The sequence below is a fragment of the Octodon degus genome, unplaced genomic scaffold, assembly GCF_000260255.1.
Source record: "Octodon degus isolate 3935 unplaced genomic scaffold, OctDeg1.0 scaffold00050, whole genome shotgun sequence".
NCBI lineage: Eukaryota > Metazoa > Chordata > Mammalia > Rodentia > Octodontidae > Octodon > Octodon degus.
This window is the reverse complement of record NW_004524626.1, coordinates 12,517,518-12,536,314: the sequence shown is the minus strand read 5'-3', so window position 1 is coordinate 12,536,314 and position 18,797 is coordinate 12,517,518. Positions and strand designations below refer to the sequence as shown.

General features: G+C 40.7%; 1 protein-coding gene, 1 long non-coding RNA gene and 1 pseudogene across 2 annotated transcripts in view; 1 reads left to right on the top strand and 2 right to left on the bottom strand.

The window, feature by feature from the left end:
* Positions 1-4,084, bottom strand: part of LOC111817142 — a 17,818-nt gene extending 13,734 nt beyond the window's left edge. The window contains exon 1 of the long non-coding RNA XR_002821402.1: positions 4,074-4,084. This is a non-coding gene — a long non-coding RNA (uncharacterized LOC111817142). The remainder of the gene's footprint in view (positions 1-4,073) is intronic.
* The window catches only part of LOC101560467 (zinc finger protein 26-like), a 75,855-nt gene that overhangs the window by 34,016 nt on the left and 23,042 nt on the right, over positions 1-18,797 (bottom strand). Inside the window, exons 11-12 of the mRNA XM_023716764.1 lie at positions 5,568-5,953; positions 5,019-5,356 (exon numbers count right to left, since the gene is read on the bottom strand). Coding sequence (XP_023572532.1) covers positions 5,019-5,356; positions 5,568-5,953 — 724 coding nt within the window. The remainder of the gene's footprint in view (positions 1-5,018; positions 5,357-5,567; positions 5,954-18,797) is intronic.
* On the top strand, positions 9,553-10,727 carry LOC101582059 (annotated as a pseudogene).

Sequence of the window (18,797 nt, the reverse complement as noted above, 5' to 3'; positions counted from 1 at the left end):
ATGCAGTGTATTATTTGTTGAAACTGTACTTTCGATTTGATTTGAAACTGTCTCATTGCTATATGTTTATCAATAAAACTTTGAAAAGAAAAAAAAGAAAAAAAAAAGGCCACTTCAGGACGATCAGCAAGGGAATGAAAGCACTTTATAAAGGGAGATGTGCATTTACTTTGGGGTACAATACTGTGGTTTTCCCTTCAAGGTTAATTTGCTGGAGGCTTAGTCCTACTTTAGGTGATGGAACTAGAGTCTAGTGCAAACTAATTTGATCATTGGTGGTACAGTCCTCAGAAAGGACAAGGGACTAACTGGTTCTCAGAGTTAGTTTCATCCACCAGTTATGGTGGCACTGATCTTCCACTGAGCTATATCCCCACACCTTTTAAATTTTGTTTTGAGACTGGTCATACTACATAGCCTAGAACTCAAAATCTTCTTGCCTAACCCTGCTCCCAAGTAACTGCAATTGTAGGCATGCACCATGACGCCTGACCACAAAGAATATCATTTACATCCCTTCACTTTCAGCTTTCATTTGTATATATCCTTAAAGACAAAGCAGATAGCTTTTTTTTTTTTTTCTTTCAGTTCTGGGGATTGAACTCAGGGCCCTGAACTTGCCAGGAAAGTGCTTATTCTACTGAGCCCTGGCCCCTGAAGCAGATATAGGCAATATTTAGTAGATACTTTTTTTGTGTGTGTGGCCAGCTCAACCCACCTTGGGGCGGGGCTGGCATGGCATGTAGTGCCAGGGATCAAACTGCAATCAAATCTGTCATATTTAATGTAACTGTTTTCAAGACTTCAATGGCAGGTATCACAATGCAAGCCTGTAATTTCAGCACTCTGAGAAGCGGAGGCAGAACTGTAAGTATAAGTCCATCCTGGCAACTTTGCAAATTAATTTAAAAGGGCTGGGATGTACTTGGTGTAAAGGTCCTGGGTTCTATCTCCAGTACAAAGGGGAAAAAAAGATTCCAATGGGTTTTCCCCCCTATGGGATGGTAGAGATCAGAGGGAGAACCCTAAAATTTATATTGCATCCTCAAAGACTCTGAAAAGTCAAAGGACTCTTGATTAAGAACAAAATTGGAGGAGTACATTTCAATATTTCAAACTATATTACACAGTTACAATAATTGAAAGAGTATATATTGGCATAAAAAGAGACCAATGAACAGAATGGCTCATAAATAAACTCATGAATATAGTCACAATTCTCAAAAGCAATAGTATTACACAATAGGGAAAGGACAGTCATACAAATGATAGTGCAAAATATGGGTAGATGCATCCAAGAGAAGCAACTGGACCACTTTCAGCACCATACACAAAAATCCATAGTAGGGGGCTGGGGAGATGGCTCAGTAGAATAAGCACTTTCTTGGCAAGCACAAGGGGCTGAGTTCAATCCCTGGTTCTGAAAAACAAAAATCCATAGTAAATAGATTAAAGATTTAAACTTGAAGCAGTCAAACCAGAAAACTAGTAGGAGAAAATAAAAAGCTACCTAACGCTTATCTTGGTAATGATTTCTGAGTGTTCACACCCAAACCATATCCAATGAAAGCAAAAATTAGTGATCCATCCATACCCTTGTTTATAGCAGCACACTTAACAATTAAGTCTTGGAAATAACCTACATACCATCAACAGATGAATAGAAAATGGGATATTTATACACAGTGTAATAATACTCTGCCATAAACAAGGATAAACTTCAATCACTCATAGGTATATGGATGCACTTTTAGCTACTTCTTTTTTCACTTTTTATGTTGGTAAAGGGTCTCCCCACACAGCTTGAACTCGTAGTGATCCTCCTGTTTTCAGCCTCCCCAGAGCTGGGATTATAGGCCTGTACCACCACACCCAGACTCTGTAGCAGGCTCAGCATGCCCCGGGGGCGGGGCCAGTGAGGAATGAAGAACTGGGAATCAAACCCTGGTCCCTGCGCTTGCCAAATCAGGTGCTTAGTCTGCTGAGCGACCTTGCTGGCCCTATACTTTTTGTGTGTGGCAGTCTCAGCCCACCCTGGAGGAGAGGCTGGTAGGCATGTGGTGCCAGGGATCGAACCACAGTCCCTGTGCTTGCCTAAGCAGGTGCTTTAGACAGCGGAGCTATCTCACCAGCCCTAGCTACTTTAAATAGATTAGAAAGAATAAACAAATACTTCATAGTTTCTCTTATATGAGAAACTAAAATTATAAACAAACAGCAAAATAAAAGATAACAGGAAGTAGTGGAGATCTTTTTCAAATGTGAAGGAGTGGGGCTGGAGAGATAGCTCAGTAGAATAAGTGCTTGCCTGGCAAGCGCAGGGTCCTGAGTTCAATCCCCAGTACTGCATTAAAAAAAAAATGTGAAGGAGAACAAGAGATGAAGGGACAGGAAGGGAAGGGAGATAAAGGAGATGAAAAAAAAGAAAATGGAAATAGAGCTTTTGAAAGTGGGAATGGGGCTAAGACCTGGAAGGACCAGAGGAAATGGGAGGAGTCGGGGATGAAAAACAGAATTAAGATGTATCATGTAGACTTATCAACTCCCCACAATAAATTTAATGATTATATACTGCAAGCATGTACTTATTAAAATGGTAGCAAAAAAAGCAAAAGTAAGTCTAATTACATCAGAGTAAAATGTTCTAGCAAAGCAAACAAAAAATGAAAAGATAAAGAATGGAAAAACACTTGTGTAACATATAAATGATGACAGGTAAATATCCAAAGTACTTAGGGAATTCATGTTACTGGGTAGAAAAAAAAACTTTAATCTAAAAATAGATTTTAAAAAACCCAGAATAGGTATTTCCCCAAATGACACAAATGGCTAAAAGGTATATAAAATACATTCTAAACTAGGAGCCACCAGAAATATATAATGGAAAAATCACAATGAGATATCTAGCACCCCACAAATTAAGAGAGTTATCTTTTAAAAAAAAATCAAGAGACTGTGATGCCAGATGCTCAGAATCTCATGAGGACTACAAGTTAAAGGTCAACTTGGGCAACTTAAAGAAACCTTGTCTCAAAAAATGAAAAAAAAAAAAAAAAAGGCTATGGTAGAGGACTTGTCTAGCATGTATAAGAGTCTGGATTTGATTAGCAGTACTACAAAATGATTAAAAGTGCTAAAGGAACTAGAACCCTGTGCATCACTGATGGCAATATAGATTTTTATGGTCATTATGGAAAAGTATGGAATTCACTCAGAATATTACCAGTGAAACTATATCATCCAGCAAACTCACTTCTGGGTATATATCCAGGGAAATAAAATAAGTACCTACAATATCTGCATGTCTATGTTCACTGCAGCTGTACTTTTAATAGGGTCTTGCTGTTACCCAGGCTGCCCTCAATCAATCCTCCTACCTCAGGCCCCAGCAGGTGTAACTAGTGGACTAATGGCATGTGCCAATGTGCCCAACTCAATGGCAATAGTCTCCCCTACCTCCATAGTAAGAATTGAACCCAGGGCCTTGTGCCTTCCAGGCAAGGCACTCCACGATATCCCCAGCCCAGGAGCTCTATTCTTAATAGCCAATAATAACTCTCTAATAATCTAAGTGTCCTTTGATACTTGAATAAAGAAAATGTAAGCCAGATCAATATGGATATAGATATAGCTACCACCTTAGGAAAAAGTAGTTCTGCCATCCACCATGACAAATGAACCTGGATGACATTATGTTACATGAAATGAGCCATACAAAAATGGCATGACCTCAATTATAAGTGGATTTTAAAACATCCATGGCAGCAGTATTTGAATAATGGTTAAAAGAGAAGTTCTGAATCGGGAGAAAAAGATCAGTAGTAGGATGTATAAGTACTCAGGACATATAGCCTATAGTTGTTACTTGAAATTTAAGCCAACGGTGTTTTCATGACATGATATGACAAATAAAAGATAAGTATGGGGCAAAAAAATTAAATAAAAGGTAAGTATTGGTGCAGATGGCATACTCAGTGACAGAGTGATATGTTACTATAAAAGAGTCTCTGTTGGATCCCCAGCACAGGGAGGTAAAAATCTATGTGTTGGTGGGAGTAAGTATGTGAGATAACAGACATATTAATCAGATTGAGTATATTTATCATTTCACATTCTTAATATGTACTACACATATGGTTGTGTACCTGATGCAATACAATACTTAGTTATGAAACATTTCAATAGATGTTAAAAAATGAATTATGACTTAAGTGGGAATTTATAATTTAAGTAATAAACCATATATTACAATTTATGAAATGTTAAGAGCATTCAAAATATATCTATAGAACCACCTAGAAGTTCATGTTTATGTCAATATATAAGATTTGGGCACCCATGGAGATATTTACTATATTCCATACTATGCAGTTTCTCTTTGGTGTGAATCACATTTGCTAAAGGTTGAATAATATGTAAAACAAACAAAAGACATCCCAACATTTCTTTTTTAATATAGATTTATTTATTTATTTGTTTATTTATTTATTTATTTATTGGCGGAACCAGGGATTGAACTCAGACCCTTGTACTTGCCAGGCAAGTGCTTATCTACTGAGCTATCTCCCCAGCCCGACATACCAACATTTCAATTTTTTTTTTTTAACAACTGGGGGTAGAATCCAGGATCCTATGCATGCTAGAAAAAGGTTCTACCACTGAGGTGTACTCTCAGTACTTTCAATTTTATTTTGGGACAAGGTCTCCATAAGTTGCCTATGTTGGACTCCATTTTATAACCCTCCTGTTTAAACCCTCCAATTAGCTTGGATAACAGATATTTGCCATGACTTCTGGCAGGGATAAACATTTCTTAATGTATTTTCTTTATTCTTTACATACAAAGAATTTTTCTCCAGTGATTACGTTCAGCAAAATGAGAAGAATGAAGGCATTCCAACATTCCTTGTATTTGGAGAGTTTATATCCAGTGTGAATTCTTACATGATTTTGTAAGTATAAAGCAACAGTAAAGGCTTTCCCACATTCCTTACATTCACAGGGCTTCTCCCCAGTAGGTGTTTTTAAATGCTTAGTAAGGCCTAAGTGCTCAGTGAAGGCTTTCCCACAGTTTGTACATTCATAGGGTTTCTCTCTAGTGTGTGCTTGCATGTGACTACAAAGGTTGGAGGAACACTTAAATGCTTTGCCACACACTGTACAGTCAGAGGGCTTCTCTCCAGTGTGAGTTCTCAAATGTACATTAAGACATGAAGAGGAAGCAAAGGCTTTCCCACACTGGTCACACTCAAAAGGTTTCTTTCCTGTGTGACTTCTAGGATGTTCAATAAGGTGTGAGGAAGTAGTGAAGGCTTTACCACAGTCTTTGTACTTGTATGGCTTCTCCCCCATGTGAGTCAGCACATGTGTGGCAAAGCCAGTATGCCCAGTAAAGACTTTCCCACAGTCTTTCCACTTGTATGGTTTTAGTCCAGCGTGAATTTTAAAATTTTAAAGTGTTTCTTTCTTATTTTTCTTTTTTTTTTTTTTTTTTTTGCGGAACTGGGGATTGAACTCATACCCTTGTGCTTGCCAAGCAAGTGCTTATTCTACTGAGCTATCTCCCCAGCCCCAAGTGTTTCTTAACACATGAGGAGTTTCTAAAGGATTTTCCACACACCTGACATTTAAAAGGCTTCTCACCAGTGTGAGTTTCTACATGTTCAGCAAGTTGAGGAAAGCTAATGAAGGCTTTCTCACATTCCTGACACTGATAGGGCTTCTCCCCAATATGTATTCTTAAGTGTTTAGTAAGACATGAGCACTCAGTGAAGGCTTTCCCACATTCCTTACATTCATAGGGCTTCTCACCAGTATGAATTTGCACATATCTGTGGAGGTAGGAGGAATGTGTAAATGCTCTTCCACATACTGCACACTCAAAGGGCTTTTCTCCAGTGTGAGTTCTCAAATGTGCAGTAAGATATGAGGAAGATGCAAAGGCTTTCCCACACTGGTCACAACCACCATAGATTACAGGTGTTAATGTTCCAAATCTCTGCTGTGTCCTATTATACTCAGAGTAAAAGTGACAGATCCTTGAACAAAGTACATAATATATCTCTATTCCCTATGTAGCCACAAGGAATAGTGGCAGTTTTACCAACTGTGGCCAGATTCTCATAGTTCTCCAGCATTACATCTCTGTAGAGGTTTTTCTGTACTGGGTCCAGTAAAGTCCATTCATCCTGGCTGAAGTCCACAGCCACATCTTCAAATGTCCCCAAGTTCTAAATCATCACATACATTAGTTTGAGCGAAATAATACTTCCACCAATGTTCACTGGTGAATGAAGTAACCCCAGCGCTTGTTAAGGAGCCTATGGCCTCCTACATCCTACCCTAGGATGCAGTGGTCCTAGGAGATCTCTGTATCCACACTCTCTGCAATCATATATGTATCTCTTCCAAACATATAGCCCTTAGAACCTCCTGTTTGTAAACTTGTAACACCAAAATTAGGAGCTTTGCTCATCCTATTTCTCTATATTGCTTCCCACTCCTGAACATGAGACAAAGACTTCATAAATGGTGATATATGAAAAGTTATTTTAGGAAGGATACTATCATCTTCCTTACCATCTATTTATCAGAGCACTCAGAAAAATACATAGTCAAACCACTTTGACAATAACAATACACAATATATTAACCACTGGGCCAGCAAGATAGCTCAGCAGTCTAAAGCAACTGCTTAGGAAAGCTTAGGCAGGTGCAAGAGACCACAGTTTGATCCCCAGCACCACATGTGATGCCAGCCCCACCACCAGGGTGGGCTGAGATGGCCAAAAAAAAGAAAAAGAAAGAATGTAAGATTAACCACTGTTAATTCCTTTTTTATCTTATTTTGAAATTCTGTATGATTGTTTTTCTCTTTAAAATAAATAACCAGCACCCAAAAAGTTAAGATTAGACATTTACTAAAATATTGATATGATTTTCAGGGAAATCCTTCACCTATGTGATGGGCACACCCTATTAGGGAAGTTCAAATAGGGACTTACTCTTTTTTTTCTTGGCAGTACTGGGGATTGAACTCAGGACCTTGTGCTTCCTGGGCAAGTACTTATTCTACTGAACTATCTCCCTGGCTCCACTTACTCTTGATATATATCTTTGCTTTGCGGGGAGGGGGTTCTGATGACCTCTAGAGACAAGTCTACCTATAAGGAAATACAATTTGTTGGTTGCTCCAATCACATCATTTGTGGGAAGAATATAAGTTTCATGCTAATTGTGGATATCCCTAAATTTATCCCTATGAAAGTATCACTTTAAAAAAAAAGAGAGAGAGATTTGGCATGGTGGTATGTACCTGTAACCCCAGCTCTTGGGAGGCTGTAAACAGGCGGATCACTACAAGTGTGATCTAGTAGTAAGACCCTGAACACCCTGTAGACCCTTCCCTAAAATACAAAAAAGAAAAGAAAGTATCACTTCGGAGATATTGCTGTACCTTATTTCTCAAGTATTTTTCCATGTCCTGTTTCTCTATAATGGAATTGCTAATCTTCTCTGTCTATAGAAAACAAAAAATACACTTTGTTAAATTTACCATCTGTGTCCCATGGGAAGTGTATTCCTTCAACAAATCCTGTTGAAGTGCTGACCTTGAGTTTTTAGTCACATTTCTTACTCTGAAATTGAACAAGGAAAAACTTAGCTTTGAATTTAATATAATGGTGAATCTGCTTATATTTATCCTCAAGATAAACACAGCAAGAAGAGAAAAGCAATTTTGAAGATTTCAACTATGTAAAAATTACACAACAAGGATAAAATTCAAAATTTTAAATATGTTAAAAATTGACTCTGTAAGTAAACACTGATGATAAATCAAAAGAATTTTATCAGAGAAATACAATAAGAAATATCTGGGGCTGGCCAAATAGCTCAGTGGATCAAAGTGCCTGCTTAGGCAGACGCAGTGGCCAGGGCTCAATCCCTGGCTTACTGTGCCGGCCCCAACCCCAAAGTGCGCCAAGATGGCAATTGAGACTGAGCATGGTGGAGCATGCCTATAATCCCAGCTCTTTGGGAGGCTGAACACAGACTGATCACTATGACTCTGATTACATAGTGAGACCCTGAAGACCCCTCCTAAAAAAATAAAAAAAAAAGTCTGAACAAGTATCATCAAAATAAGCTAGAAAGACAGACTGCAAGCAATAGAATAGAGGAAGCTAAAGATAATCTAACTTCTGAAACAAATAACATCTACTTTCTGAGAAAAAATACCTTTAAAAGTTTCCTCATTATACTCCAAAACACACAGGTAAGGAAACATAAACTCTAAGAAACATGACTCAATTTGCCTAGTTATGAATGAGATTTTGTAGCACATCTTCCCAAAACAAAGATACACAAAGCTGACTTATAAAATATCCTTCTGTTTGACTTGAGGATTTCACAAATGAAACCACAGTGTGGTTATTCTGGCCCAGATTCTGGGCTCTATACTTGCAGGGAAGACTTAAATCAGATTCCTAAAAAGTAAAAGTAACATGACTTGTTATAGAACAAATTGATTGCACCCATCTTATAAGTCTAGGTAAAATACATGTGATCTCACTCCTCTGATTCTAAGGACAAATCAGGACAGCATATATGGTCCACTATCAACTAGTGAGAAAATGGAAAACTGTCTTCGATGTTAGTAGGTTTGTCCCTAAAATCTGATCTTGAACATCATTAAACTCTAAAATGATCACCATATATAGGACTCTGGAAGATATCCCTGGATTACCTAAAATACGATCTGCTTCTCACAACTAGGCATTAGATCCAGAATGTCAGTTTTGCTAACAATCAGAATACAACTCAGGTGTCAGGCATGGTGGTACATACCTGCAAACTAAGCACTTAGGAGGCTGAGTCAGGAGTACTGCCAGAAGTTTGAGGCCAGTCTGGGATACATAGTGAGTTCAAGGCCAGCCTGAACAACATAGTGAAACATGTCTCAAAAAATAATACAGATGGGGCTGGGGAGATGGCTCAGTAGAATAAGTGCTTCCCTGGCAAGTGCAAGGGCCTGAGTTTAATCCCTGGTTCCATAAAAAAAAAAAAAAAAAAAAGATAAAAATAAAACAGAAGAATACACTCAACTACTGCCTAGTTCACAAGGGTCTCAGAAACATTGAGTGCTCGGGCTGGAGAGATGGCTCAGTGGAATAAGTGCTTCTCTGGCAAGTGCAAGGGCCTGAGTTCAATTCCCGGTTCCACAAAAAAAAAAAAAAAAAGAAAGAAAAGAAAAGAAACACTGAGTGCTCTAAGCTATGCTTGGTATGCACAGCAGACAGCAGAAAGTATCTACAGGGTCAGCAACACAATTAAGTTTAAAAAAACTTGAGTATTTGGTAGGTCATTTCAAGGAAATACGTTATGCTATTATTGATTATCTCTTTTCTTCTACTTTTACTTCTATTTTTATTTATTCCTCCCTTCAACTGCCTTTAATTTATATATTAAGAAAATTGGGCCAGGGAGATGGCTCAGTGGAATAAGTGCTTCCCTGGCAAGTGCAAGGGCCTGAGTTAAATCCCTGGTTCCAGTCGCCAGCTCCGAGCTCCGCACGCACCGCTAGCACCTTCTTCGCTCCAGGGCAGCCCCACCCACCTGAAGCCAAGATGTCCAGCAAGCAAGCCAAGGCCAAGACCACCAAGAAGCAGCCACAGCGAGCTACATCCAATGTCTTCGCCATGTTTGACCAGTCCCAGATCCAGGAGTTCAAGGAGGCCTTCAACATGATTGACCAGAACCGAGATGGCTTCATTGACAAGGAGGACCTGCATGACATGCTGGCCTCACTGGGGAAGAATCCCACAGATGAGTACCTGGAGGGCATGATGAGCGAAGCCCCGGGGCCCATCAACTTCACCATGTTCCTCACCATGTTTGGGGAGAAGCTGAATGGCACAGACCCTGAGGATGTGATCCGCAACGCCTTCGCCTGCTTCGATGAGGAGACTTCAGGCTTTATCCATGAGGACCACCTACGGGAGCTGCTTACCACCATGGGTGACCAATTCACAGATGAGGAAGTAGACGAGATGTACTGGGAGGCACCCATCAACAAGAAAGGCAACTTCAACTATGTGGAGTTCACCCGCATCCTCAAACATGGCGCCAAGGATAAAGATGACTAGGCCTCCCAGCTCACAGTGCCTGGCCCCACCCCATCACTACTCCCCACGCACTTATCCTGACTAGCTCCATGTCCCTAAGACCCCACCACCCTCTCTGTGGATTCCCAGAGAAGGAAATGGGCCATGGGAAGCACAGGACCAGGCAGAGAGGGCATACAGGCATCGTGAGGCAGGTGCTCCACCATGACACAAGAGACCCAAGGGTGTTCCTGAGCCCCGCAGCAAAGGACCATTGTCTGAGGAGAGGAGCCAGAAGGCAGGAGGCACAGGAGAAGGTCCCTTGAGAGAGCCCAGGCATTGGTCATGGCCTGTCCACTCCTGGGATGACCACCAGCCCCAGGAAGAAGGGCCGCTGTACCCTGGTGTTGCACACACTACTCCATGCGCATCCCCGTATAAGCACATGCGCTCACCACTGCCCTGCTCAGAGCCAGGGCAGCAGTCCCCTCCCCATGCCATCAGCTCTCAGAGCACAGAGCACAGCACCCCATGTCACACCCAGGAGTGAGCTCCAGGAGGCTGGACAAAGAGGGACGTCGTCCCCCGAGGGAGGTAAAGTCTTCAATAGAAGGTTGAGCACTGAAAAAAAAAAAAAAATCCCTGGTTCCACCAAAAAAAAAAAAAAAAGAAAAGAAAGAAAGAAAGAAAAAAGAAAAGAAAAATGCAGTAAATACCATCAACCACAGAAATAATCAAACAGCCAAAAGACTCTGGGAACTCAAAGACAGGGTATTTTAGAATACAAAAACAGGAGAAAGATGAAAAATGAAGAAACTTTATGGTATTCATGGAACAGAATCAAAACTACAAATATATGACTTATAAGACTTCCAAGAAAAGAAAAAAAAAAAAAAAGAAGAAGTAGAAATAATATTTGGGGGGTTTTTGTTTGTTTGTTTTGTTTTTGTTTTGGTGGAACCAGGGATTGAACTCAGACCCTTGAGCTTGCCAGGGAAGCACTTATTCTACTGAGCCATCTCCCCAGCCCCAGAAACAATATTTTAAAAAACAGTTAAAAAATGTCTCACTCTGGTCAGCATGAGCTCTCTGCAATGAACACGGTCACAAGTTTCTCAGGTAAAACATGGCTAAAGGTTTACAGAGTAACTAGCAGAAATAAAATAGAATGATGAAATTGGAAGAAAGAATACCCCAAAGGAGCTCAACAGACTTAAAAAGGATTCTCAAAATAGACAGCAATGTCTTAACAAATGTTGTTCAAGACATAGTGACTGTGGTAGTACCCAAACAATGCCAACAGAAAATGGAATGTGTGGTGAGTGGTGAAAAAGGTAACATGAAAATGGAGACTGAGGTAAAGAGAAACAAAAAGACTTCTAGATCAGAATGCACAATGCCCAGTGTAGATAAACCAGAGCTTGAGAAAAAAAAATGTGAAGGCAAAACGAGAAAGAAAGGAGAAAAGTGAAGCAGAAGCAGTAAAGGTAGCAAAGAGTTTGGCCTGGAAGACTCTGAGAAACTTGGAAATGGTACATGGGGTTAGAAAGTACATAATGATTTTAGCTCCCACTAAATGAAAATGCTCTGTTCATATTTTAATTTGGTCTTTTTTCTCTACTTCAAACTCAAAATAGGGCCAGGGACACAGCTCAGTGGCATAAGTGCCCGCCTAGCAAGTACAAGTGATATAGGGACGTGAAATTCCCAACCTGGCCTGAATGAGTTCGTGTTCTCTAAAACCAAAGAATGAATTTTAGGAACAAACGGAGGTTGAGGGTAAAACTTTATTGGAAAGGAAAGCTTCTGTCGGAGAGGGACAGAAGGGGATCCCGAGTGGGTTGCCCAGGAAGCTGTCTCCTTCAGGTTATTTTTATAGGACAAAACCATGCAGGACTAAGGTAGAGACAAAGGGGTCCCGCTTAGGCAGATACAGGGTGGGACAAAACTATGGTCAACCAATGGGATTACAAACACCATTGCTCAGGTAAAATTTATTAGGCCTAGGACCAAATGGGGTAGGGAGTCACGTAGCAAGAGGGCGACCTTATCTGGTGGCCTTCAGTCAATGATTCTTCCCGACTAATGAGCAATCCTGGATGCCAACTTTAGAGAGGTCAGCATTTGTTTGATCTTTAGGTCTGACTCACACCAGGAGGATCTCCCCAGTAAGGTGTCTGGTATTTGTCATCCCCTTCGAGGGCCTGTCCCTGTCTAACTACCTACAATATTTCTATCTAACTTAGGCTGCCTGCAACACAAGGTCGCAACTTTGATCTCCAGTACCAAAATAAATAAATAAACAACCAAATTCAAAATAATGTGTTTGCCTTGTGAACTTTAATAAAGTATTTTCTTTCAGTAAAAACTATATTGATGTTTTAGTTGGAAATTGACCAATATTCAGGTCTTATTTGACATCAAAAATCCTGGGAAAGATTAATGTAGTCTAACTGTTCTTACAACTTGATAATAGTCAGTAAAGTAAATTATATGCTGATAAAAATTTGAGCAAACTCATATTTTTAAAACTATTATGTAGTCTTATCACTTAAAAATACAACAGTAGCAGCACTTGTTTGAAGTTTTGATATTGTATAATTCAAAATAAAAGATATTTTGTGTTTAAAAAAAAAAGGGGACCCAGGAGATGGCTCAGTAGAATAAGCGCTTCCCTGTCCCTGGCAAGTGCAAGGGCCTGAGTTCAATCCCTGGTTCCACCAAAAAAAAAAAAAAAAAAAAAAAAAAAAACAAGGAAAAGTCCATGTTTCATATCCAGAAAAGATATTTAAATATCCATATAGAGGAAGCTCAAAAGTCTCCAATTAAATTCTAACTGGAGGACCCAGGCAGATAGCTCAGTAGAATAAGCGCTTGCCTGGCAAGCACAGGGTCCTGAGTTCAATTCCCGGTACAGCAAAAAAAAAAATAATAAATTCTAACTGGATATCCTGACTTTGTCTCAAAATTTAAAAAAAAAACAAAAAACCTAGGCTAGGGATATAGCTGGGTTTGTTGGTAGAGTTCTTACCTACAATACACAAGGTCTTAGGTTTGATGCCAAGTACCAAAAGAAAAAGAAACTCAACAAATTCAATCTCAATAAAATTATATAAAGAAATATCATGATCAGTCAAAAATGAAAAGCAAAGAAGTTCTTGAAGGTAAGAAGTGGGAGAAGAGGAAGGGGAAGGGGAAGGAAATCACCAACATCAAATTGGAATTTAACCAACTCGTATTTATCTACAAGACAAAGCAAGGACTCAGGACACAGCTCAATGGATATCCAAAAGGTAACAAAGGTCCCAGGTTGGATCCCCAGTAGCACAAAAAACAAGCATAAAAACAAAAACAATAGGCAGACTAAGCATCTGTTGGATAGGGTCTTTATGCATACATACACAAGATGGCAAGAAGGAAAATTTTATTGCAAAGATCAGTCTCATCACACTCACGCATCCAGCTACCTGGGAAGGGTACTCATAATCTGTTCATGGTAAAATTGTGGCATCAGGGAAACATGAATTTATTTGGGACTGGGCCAAGATCCTCAACTGCATTGTCAGGGGTATTGAGAAAGGATGAAATATGAAACCAGGACAAATTTAGTAATGCATGAAAGGGCCTGCCTCAGAACAAAGACACTCCAAACAGCCACTATTTATTGCGTGTATACAATGATAGAAGAGGTTAGCAGAAGAGTCAAGGTTGGAAGAACCAGAGATCAATAACTCTGTGGACAAAGTTCATCTTGGGATAACTCGAGGTCAGAGGTGATCTTTTGTTAAAAAGGACCTGGAAGGGCTGAGAAGATAGCTCAGTAGAATAAGTGCTTGCTGCAAGTGCAGGGTCCTGAGTTCAATCAAACAAAAAAACCATGAATGTCTAAGAAGGACCTGGAGTGTTTTTTAATCTTAGTGGTCTTAGTTTTGTCTTAGTGGGTGGCAGTGGATGGGAGATATCAATTACAATCTCAAGAATAATCATTTTAATAATTGTATTTGTCATCACTAAAGAGTTAATGGAAAATTTCAAAAGGATGATACCATAATCCCAACCTCCATTTATCCCTTAAGGAAGTTTTAAAAATTAGCCATTATGAATTTATGGTCCCCAACATGAATTTTTTAAAAATTTATAATACATTGGGGCTGGAGAGATAACTCAGTGGTTATAAGCACCTGTTTGGCAAACACAAGGACAGGTTTGATCCCCAATACCACATGCTGTGTGTGGTGATGCACACCTGTAATGCCAGTGCTGAGGACGCTAAGACAGGAGGATCACTATGAGCCCGAGCCTGTTAGTAAGACCCTGTATCAAATAAATAAAAGATTTTTTAAAAAATTATACTATACCAGCTGTTCATGAGGTGCATACCTATAATCGTAGCACTCTGAGAGGCTGAGATAGGAGTAGCAAAAGTTCCAGCCCAGGGCCAGGTTTGGTAGCACACAGCTGTCAACCCAGCACTTTGGGAGGCTGAAGCACAACACTGCAAGTTGAAGCCCACTTATGCAACTTAGCAACAGCCTGTCTCAAAAAAAGAAAAAGAAAGCTCAAGATTTGCCTGGACAACTCAGGGACTCAGTGAAACTGTCTCAAAAATAAAACAGACACAGTGAAAAAGCTCTGGGTTCAGTCCCATCCCCAGCACTCCAAAAATAAATAACTAAAATAAAACAAATTGTAATACACTTCATTCTATGGTGCCTCAGTATCTTAAAAATATAATTTAGAATGTATTTGTCACTTTGGTTCTGTAGTTGTGTCAGTTAGCTAAGACAGACTGACATGGCCACCAGATATAAAGTTTGATGAGAATGACAGCTAACAAGAAGAACATTAGGGGGCTGGAGAGATGGCTCAGTGGTCTAAAGCACCTACTTAGAACAAGCTTGGCAAGGCATCAGGGACCGCGGTTCAATCCCCCAGCACCACATGCCAGCCAGCCCCGCCCCCTGGTGGGCTGAGCTGGCCACACACACACACCCCTCTCTCTCTCTCTCTCTCTCTCTCTCTCTCTCTCTCTCTCTCAAATAAATAAAAATAAAAATAAAATAAAAATAAAAAAAAATAAAATAAAAAAAAATAAACTAATGAATGTTTATGACCTGGGAGATGGCTCAGTGGAAGAAGCGCTTCCCTGGCAAGTGCAAGGTCCTGAGTTCAATCCCCGGTTCCGCAAAAAAAAAAAAAAAAAAAAAAAAAAAAAAAGAAGAACATTAGGCATATGACAAAAGTTTAGAACCCACTCTACAATCAGGTGCTTCCTTTGTTAACAATAGCCAGGAAACAGGTCCAGCATCTCTGAATGTAAGAGAACTTTTTGGAAGACAAATGTTCATTATTTCATAAAAGATCTTTATCTCTTGGCTTATTCCTTAGTTTGTCCTATACTTCTCTAGGAATAAAAGCAGGAAGTACTCTGAATGATCCATTCTTCCTTCGTTAATATTCTGCCAAGAGCCACTTATCCACTTAATTTCACATGAAGACTCAATGGCTTGTTGCATAAGGAACAACATTGCTGGTGGTCATCAGATAGGATTTGAGTGGATGACTGACAGGTATTTGTTGGAAGGTAGGTCTGGATTTTGTTTGACAAATATAGTGGTGGCTATGAAGTATTTCCACCATACCTCACTGTAGAGTTTCATTACAGAAAACCAATACAACAGTGGGAAAAAAACAAAGTGTTGTACCCATGAGTATGGGCCACAACAGATTCCAACAGTGCCATCACTCAGTTGTGACAATTTTGTGTTGTGTTCTTTAAGGAAAAATAGAGAGGCCAGATGCGGTGGCACATACTTGCAATCTAAATTACCTGAGAGGCTGAGGCAAGAGGAACACTCAAACCCAGGAACTCAAGGTCAACATGGGTGACATATTAAGATCTCATCTCTTGAGAAAAACAGGAGCCAAGTATGGTGGCACACACCTATAATCCCAGCAGTCGGGAGGCGAGGGCAAGAGGATAGATATGAGCTTGAGACTAGCCTAGGCTATTTAAAGTGAGTTCAAGGCCTTCAGAACTGCATAGTAAAACCCTGTCTCAAAAAGACAGAGACAGAGACAGAGACAGAGACAGAGACAGAGAGAGAGAGAGAGAGAGAGAGAGAGAGAGAGAGAGAGAGAGAAAGTCGCTGCAGAAATGACTTACTGGACACTCAGTTACAGGGCCAGATAGGAGACAAACTCTGAAGGGGAAAGACTCCACCTCACAGGACAAGACAGATGCTTTCACTCAGAGAGCTTTAGATGGTACCAGCTCCCCTCAGCCAGAAAACCAGCTTCAAAGACAGACAAAGGTGAAAAAGGTTCCCCAGAAATTCTGCTTCCAATGGCAGTGATTTAGATTTCTGCAAGTTTGGAGATCTTGGGCTCTAGTAAGGAATGCTCTCTCAGACAGCAGTTACAGTTCCAATACACAGACGATGAGGTTGCCACCTGGCAATTTTGGGTACCTAAAACAACAGAAGAAGTTGGGGAAGGGCCTACTGGCTAAAGTAATTAATCCAACTACTGAAGGCAAAATGTGGCACTATTATACAACTGAGGCAAGAAGGATGAAGTCCAGAATTTCCAAGTAGTATTTCTATGCTGCATACAAAAGGTTTAAAGTAGGCTAATGGAAGAATAGACCTTTGGGGAGTGAAGTTTTGAGTCACTTTACCAGACACATGAACACAGAATAGCAGACAGCAAAAGAAAAAGAGAAAGGCTTGTTGAGGAAATAAGCCATAGATATCAAACATAACTTCAACAATAATCACAGTAGTAAGGAATGTAAAAATTTCGTACATTTTTATAGGTCAAGCAAGGTGCATACCTATAATCCCAGAATTTAGGAGATTGAGGCAGGAGGATTCCTGCAAATTCAAGGCCCAGCTAGGCTAAACAGTGAGTTGAAGACCACCAAAAAAGTACATAATTTCCTTGTTATATCTACACACACACACACACACACACACACACAATCTCCTATTGCCTTCTTACTTTTACACACTATATGTCACTAAAGGTTAAATACATAATTTGGGTTTGTTTGTTTGTTTTGGTAGAACCAGGGATTGAACTCAGGCCCTTGCACTTGCCAGGCAAGCACTTAATTCTATTGAGCTATCTCCCTGGCCCTAATAATTTGGGTTTTAGGTAACAGAATATTCTGTAAGGATATGAGAAAGAATTACTACAGCCTGAGATAGCAGTACAGTGACTACCGGGATTGGGACTATGCACCTGCTGGCATTGAGAGAAGGGAAGAACCTTTGTATCTTCTTCAATCGCAACAGATTTAATTATTTTGAAGCAACTCAAATGTGTGCCACTGGGTACATGTGGATGGTGAGCAGCCAAAAAGTGGGCTGTGCCTGTTAGTGACTAACCTCAGTTCCAATTTCACTTTTAGTAACTGCTGTGGAACACGATACCAAGTTTCACGTTAAATTAACATCACACTAAGCTTCGTTCAGAAAGGCAAGCCAGACATTTGTGTAACACAATTGCTGCTCTGGGATCCCTTTATGGCTTCATATAAATTATGTGAAATCCAGTCATACCCTGTCCATGGTCTAGTGAAAGGTTCCCGTCCCTGTGTGGTTGGTTGCTACAAGGCCAGCTGACACAAAACCTAAGGACAATATAACCAGATGGACACCAGTTACTGAATGCATTTCCCTCCTTTGCACTTTTTTCTTTGTGCTAGCTACTCCCCGGCCCCAGTGGGAAAGCCTGAGGGATGAGGCTCACAGGTACCACAAGAGGCACTAACTAAACACCTCTCTCTCTCTCACTTGTTTTCTGAACAAAGATGAGCACATCGCTAGGTCCAGACTTTCCACTGGCCCTAGGGGGCTTGCCTCTTCCCTTACATGTGAGTCTCTGTTCTCTCGAGTGTTTATCATGCTGTCTTCACTGTGTCTCACCTGACCAGCACATCAGGAACTACTGTTTCTATCTGTGTGGAGCTAGACACACAGCCACTCTCTGAACAGAGCCCATAGGGGGTGGAGTGCGGGGTGCGTAAGACAGGAGACAATGCATTTTTAGACTACACTTGGCTTCCCCTGGCCCACCACATGGGACAGCCCCCTGGTGGCTCCGCTGGTCTGTCATATGTTCTGGCCCCAGTACGAATTGCTGAATTATTACGGTGGTCATCCAATATGGCTGAAGCCCCTAAAATAGCAGCTCATTTTCCCCGAGACCACCTGCCTGCTTCTTCCCCAACCAGGCCCAGGGTGCAGGTTCCTTTCACCTGTCCCGCCACCTCAGGGAAGACCCCCAATCAGCTCCTCGGATATTTCTAAAATCCCCCTCAAGCTCCATCCCTAACGAAAGTCCATAAGAGCCCAGCTTTCTGTGTCTCAGGCCGGAGGACCCACCTGCCCCACTCGCCCTCGATCCTCTGTGTGCCTTTGGAGTTAGTAAAGCCTTCTTTTATCTTTCCTGTCTCTTTACTGCACCTCTGAAAAACCTATCAGTCTGCACACACTGCATTGCTGCCTGTGGCCCTCATAGGCGCTGCTGAAATGCCAAACTGGGCAGCTTCCCAAATCAGGCAGCTCTGGGACAACCCAGCACTATCTGGAACCCCGGCACTGTCAGCCTTCCTGAGACATTTAGAAGTTTAAGAGTTTCAGCAGGGAGCCAGCTTACCTCCCCCTCCCCCTCCCCCCTCCCCCTCCC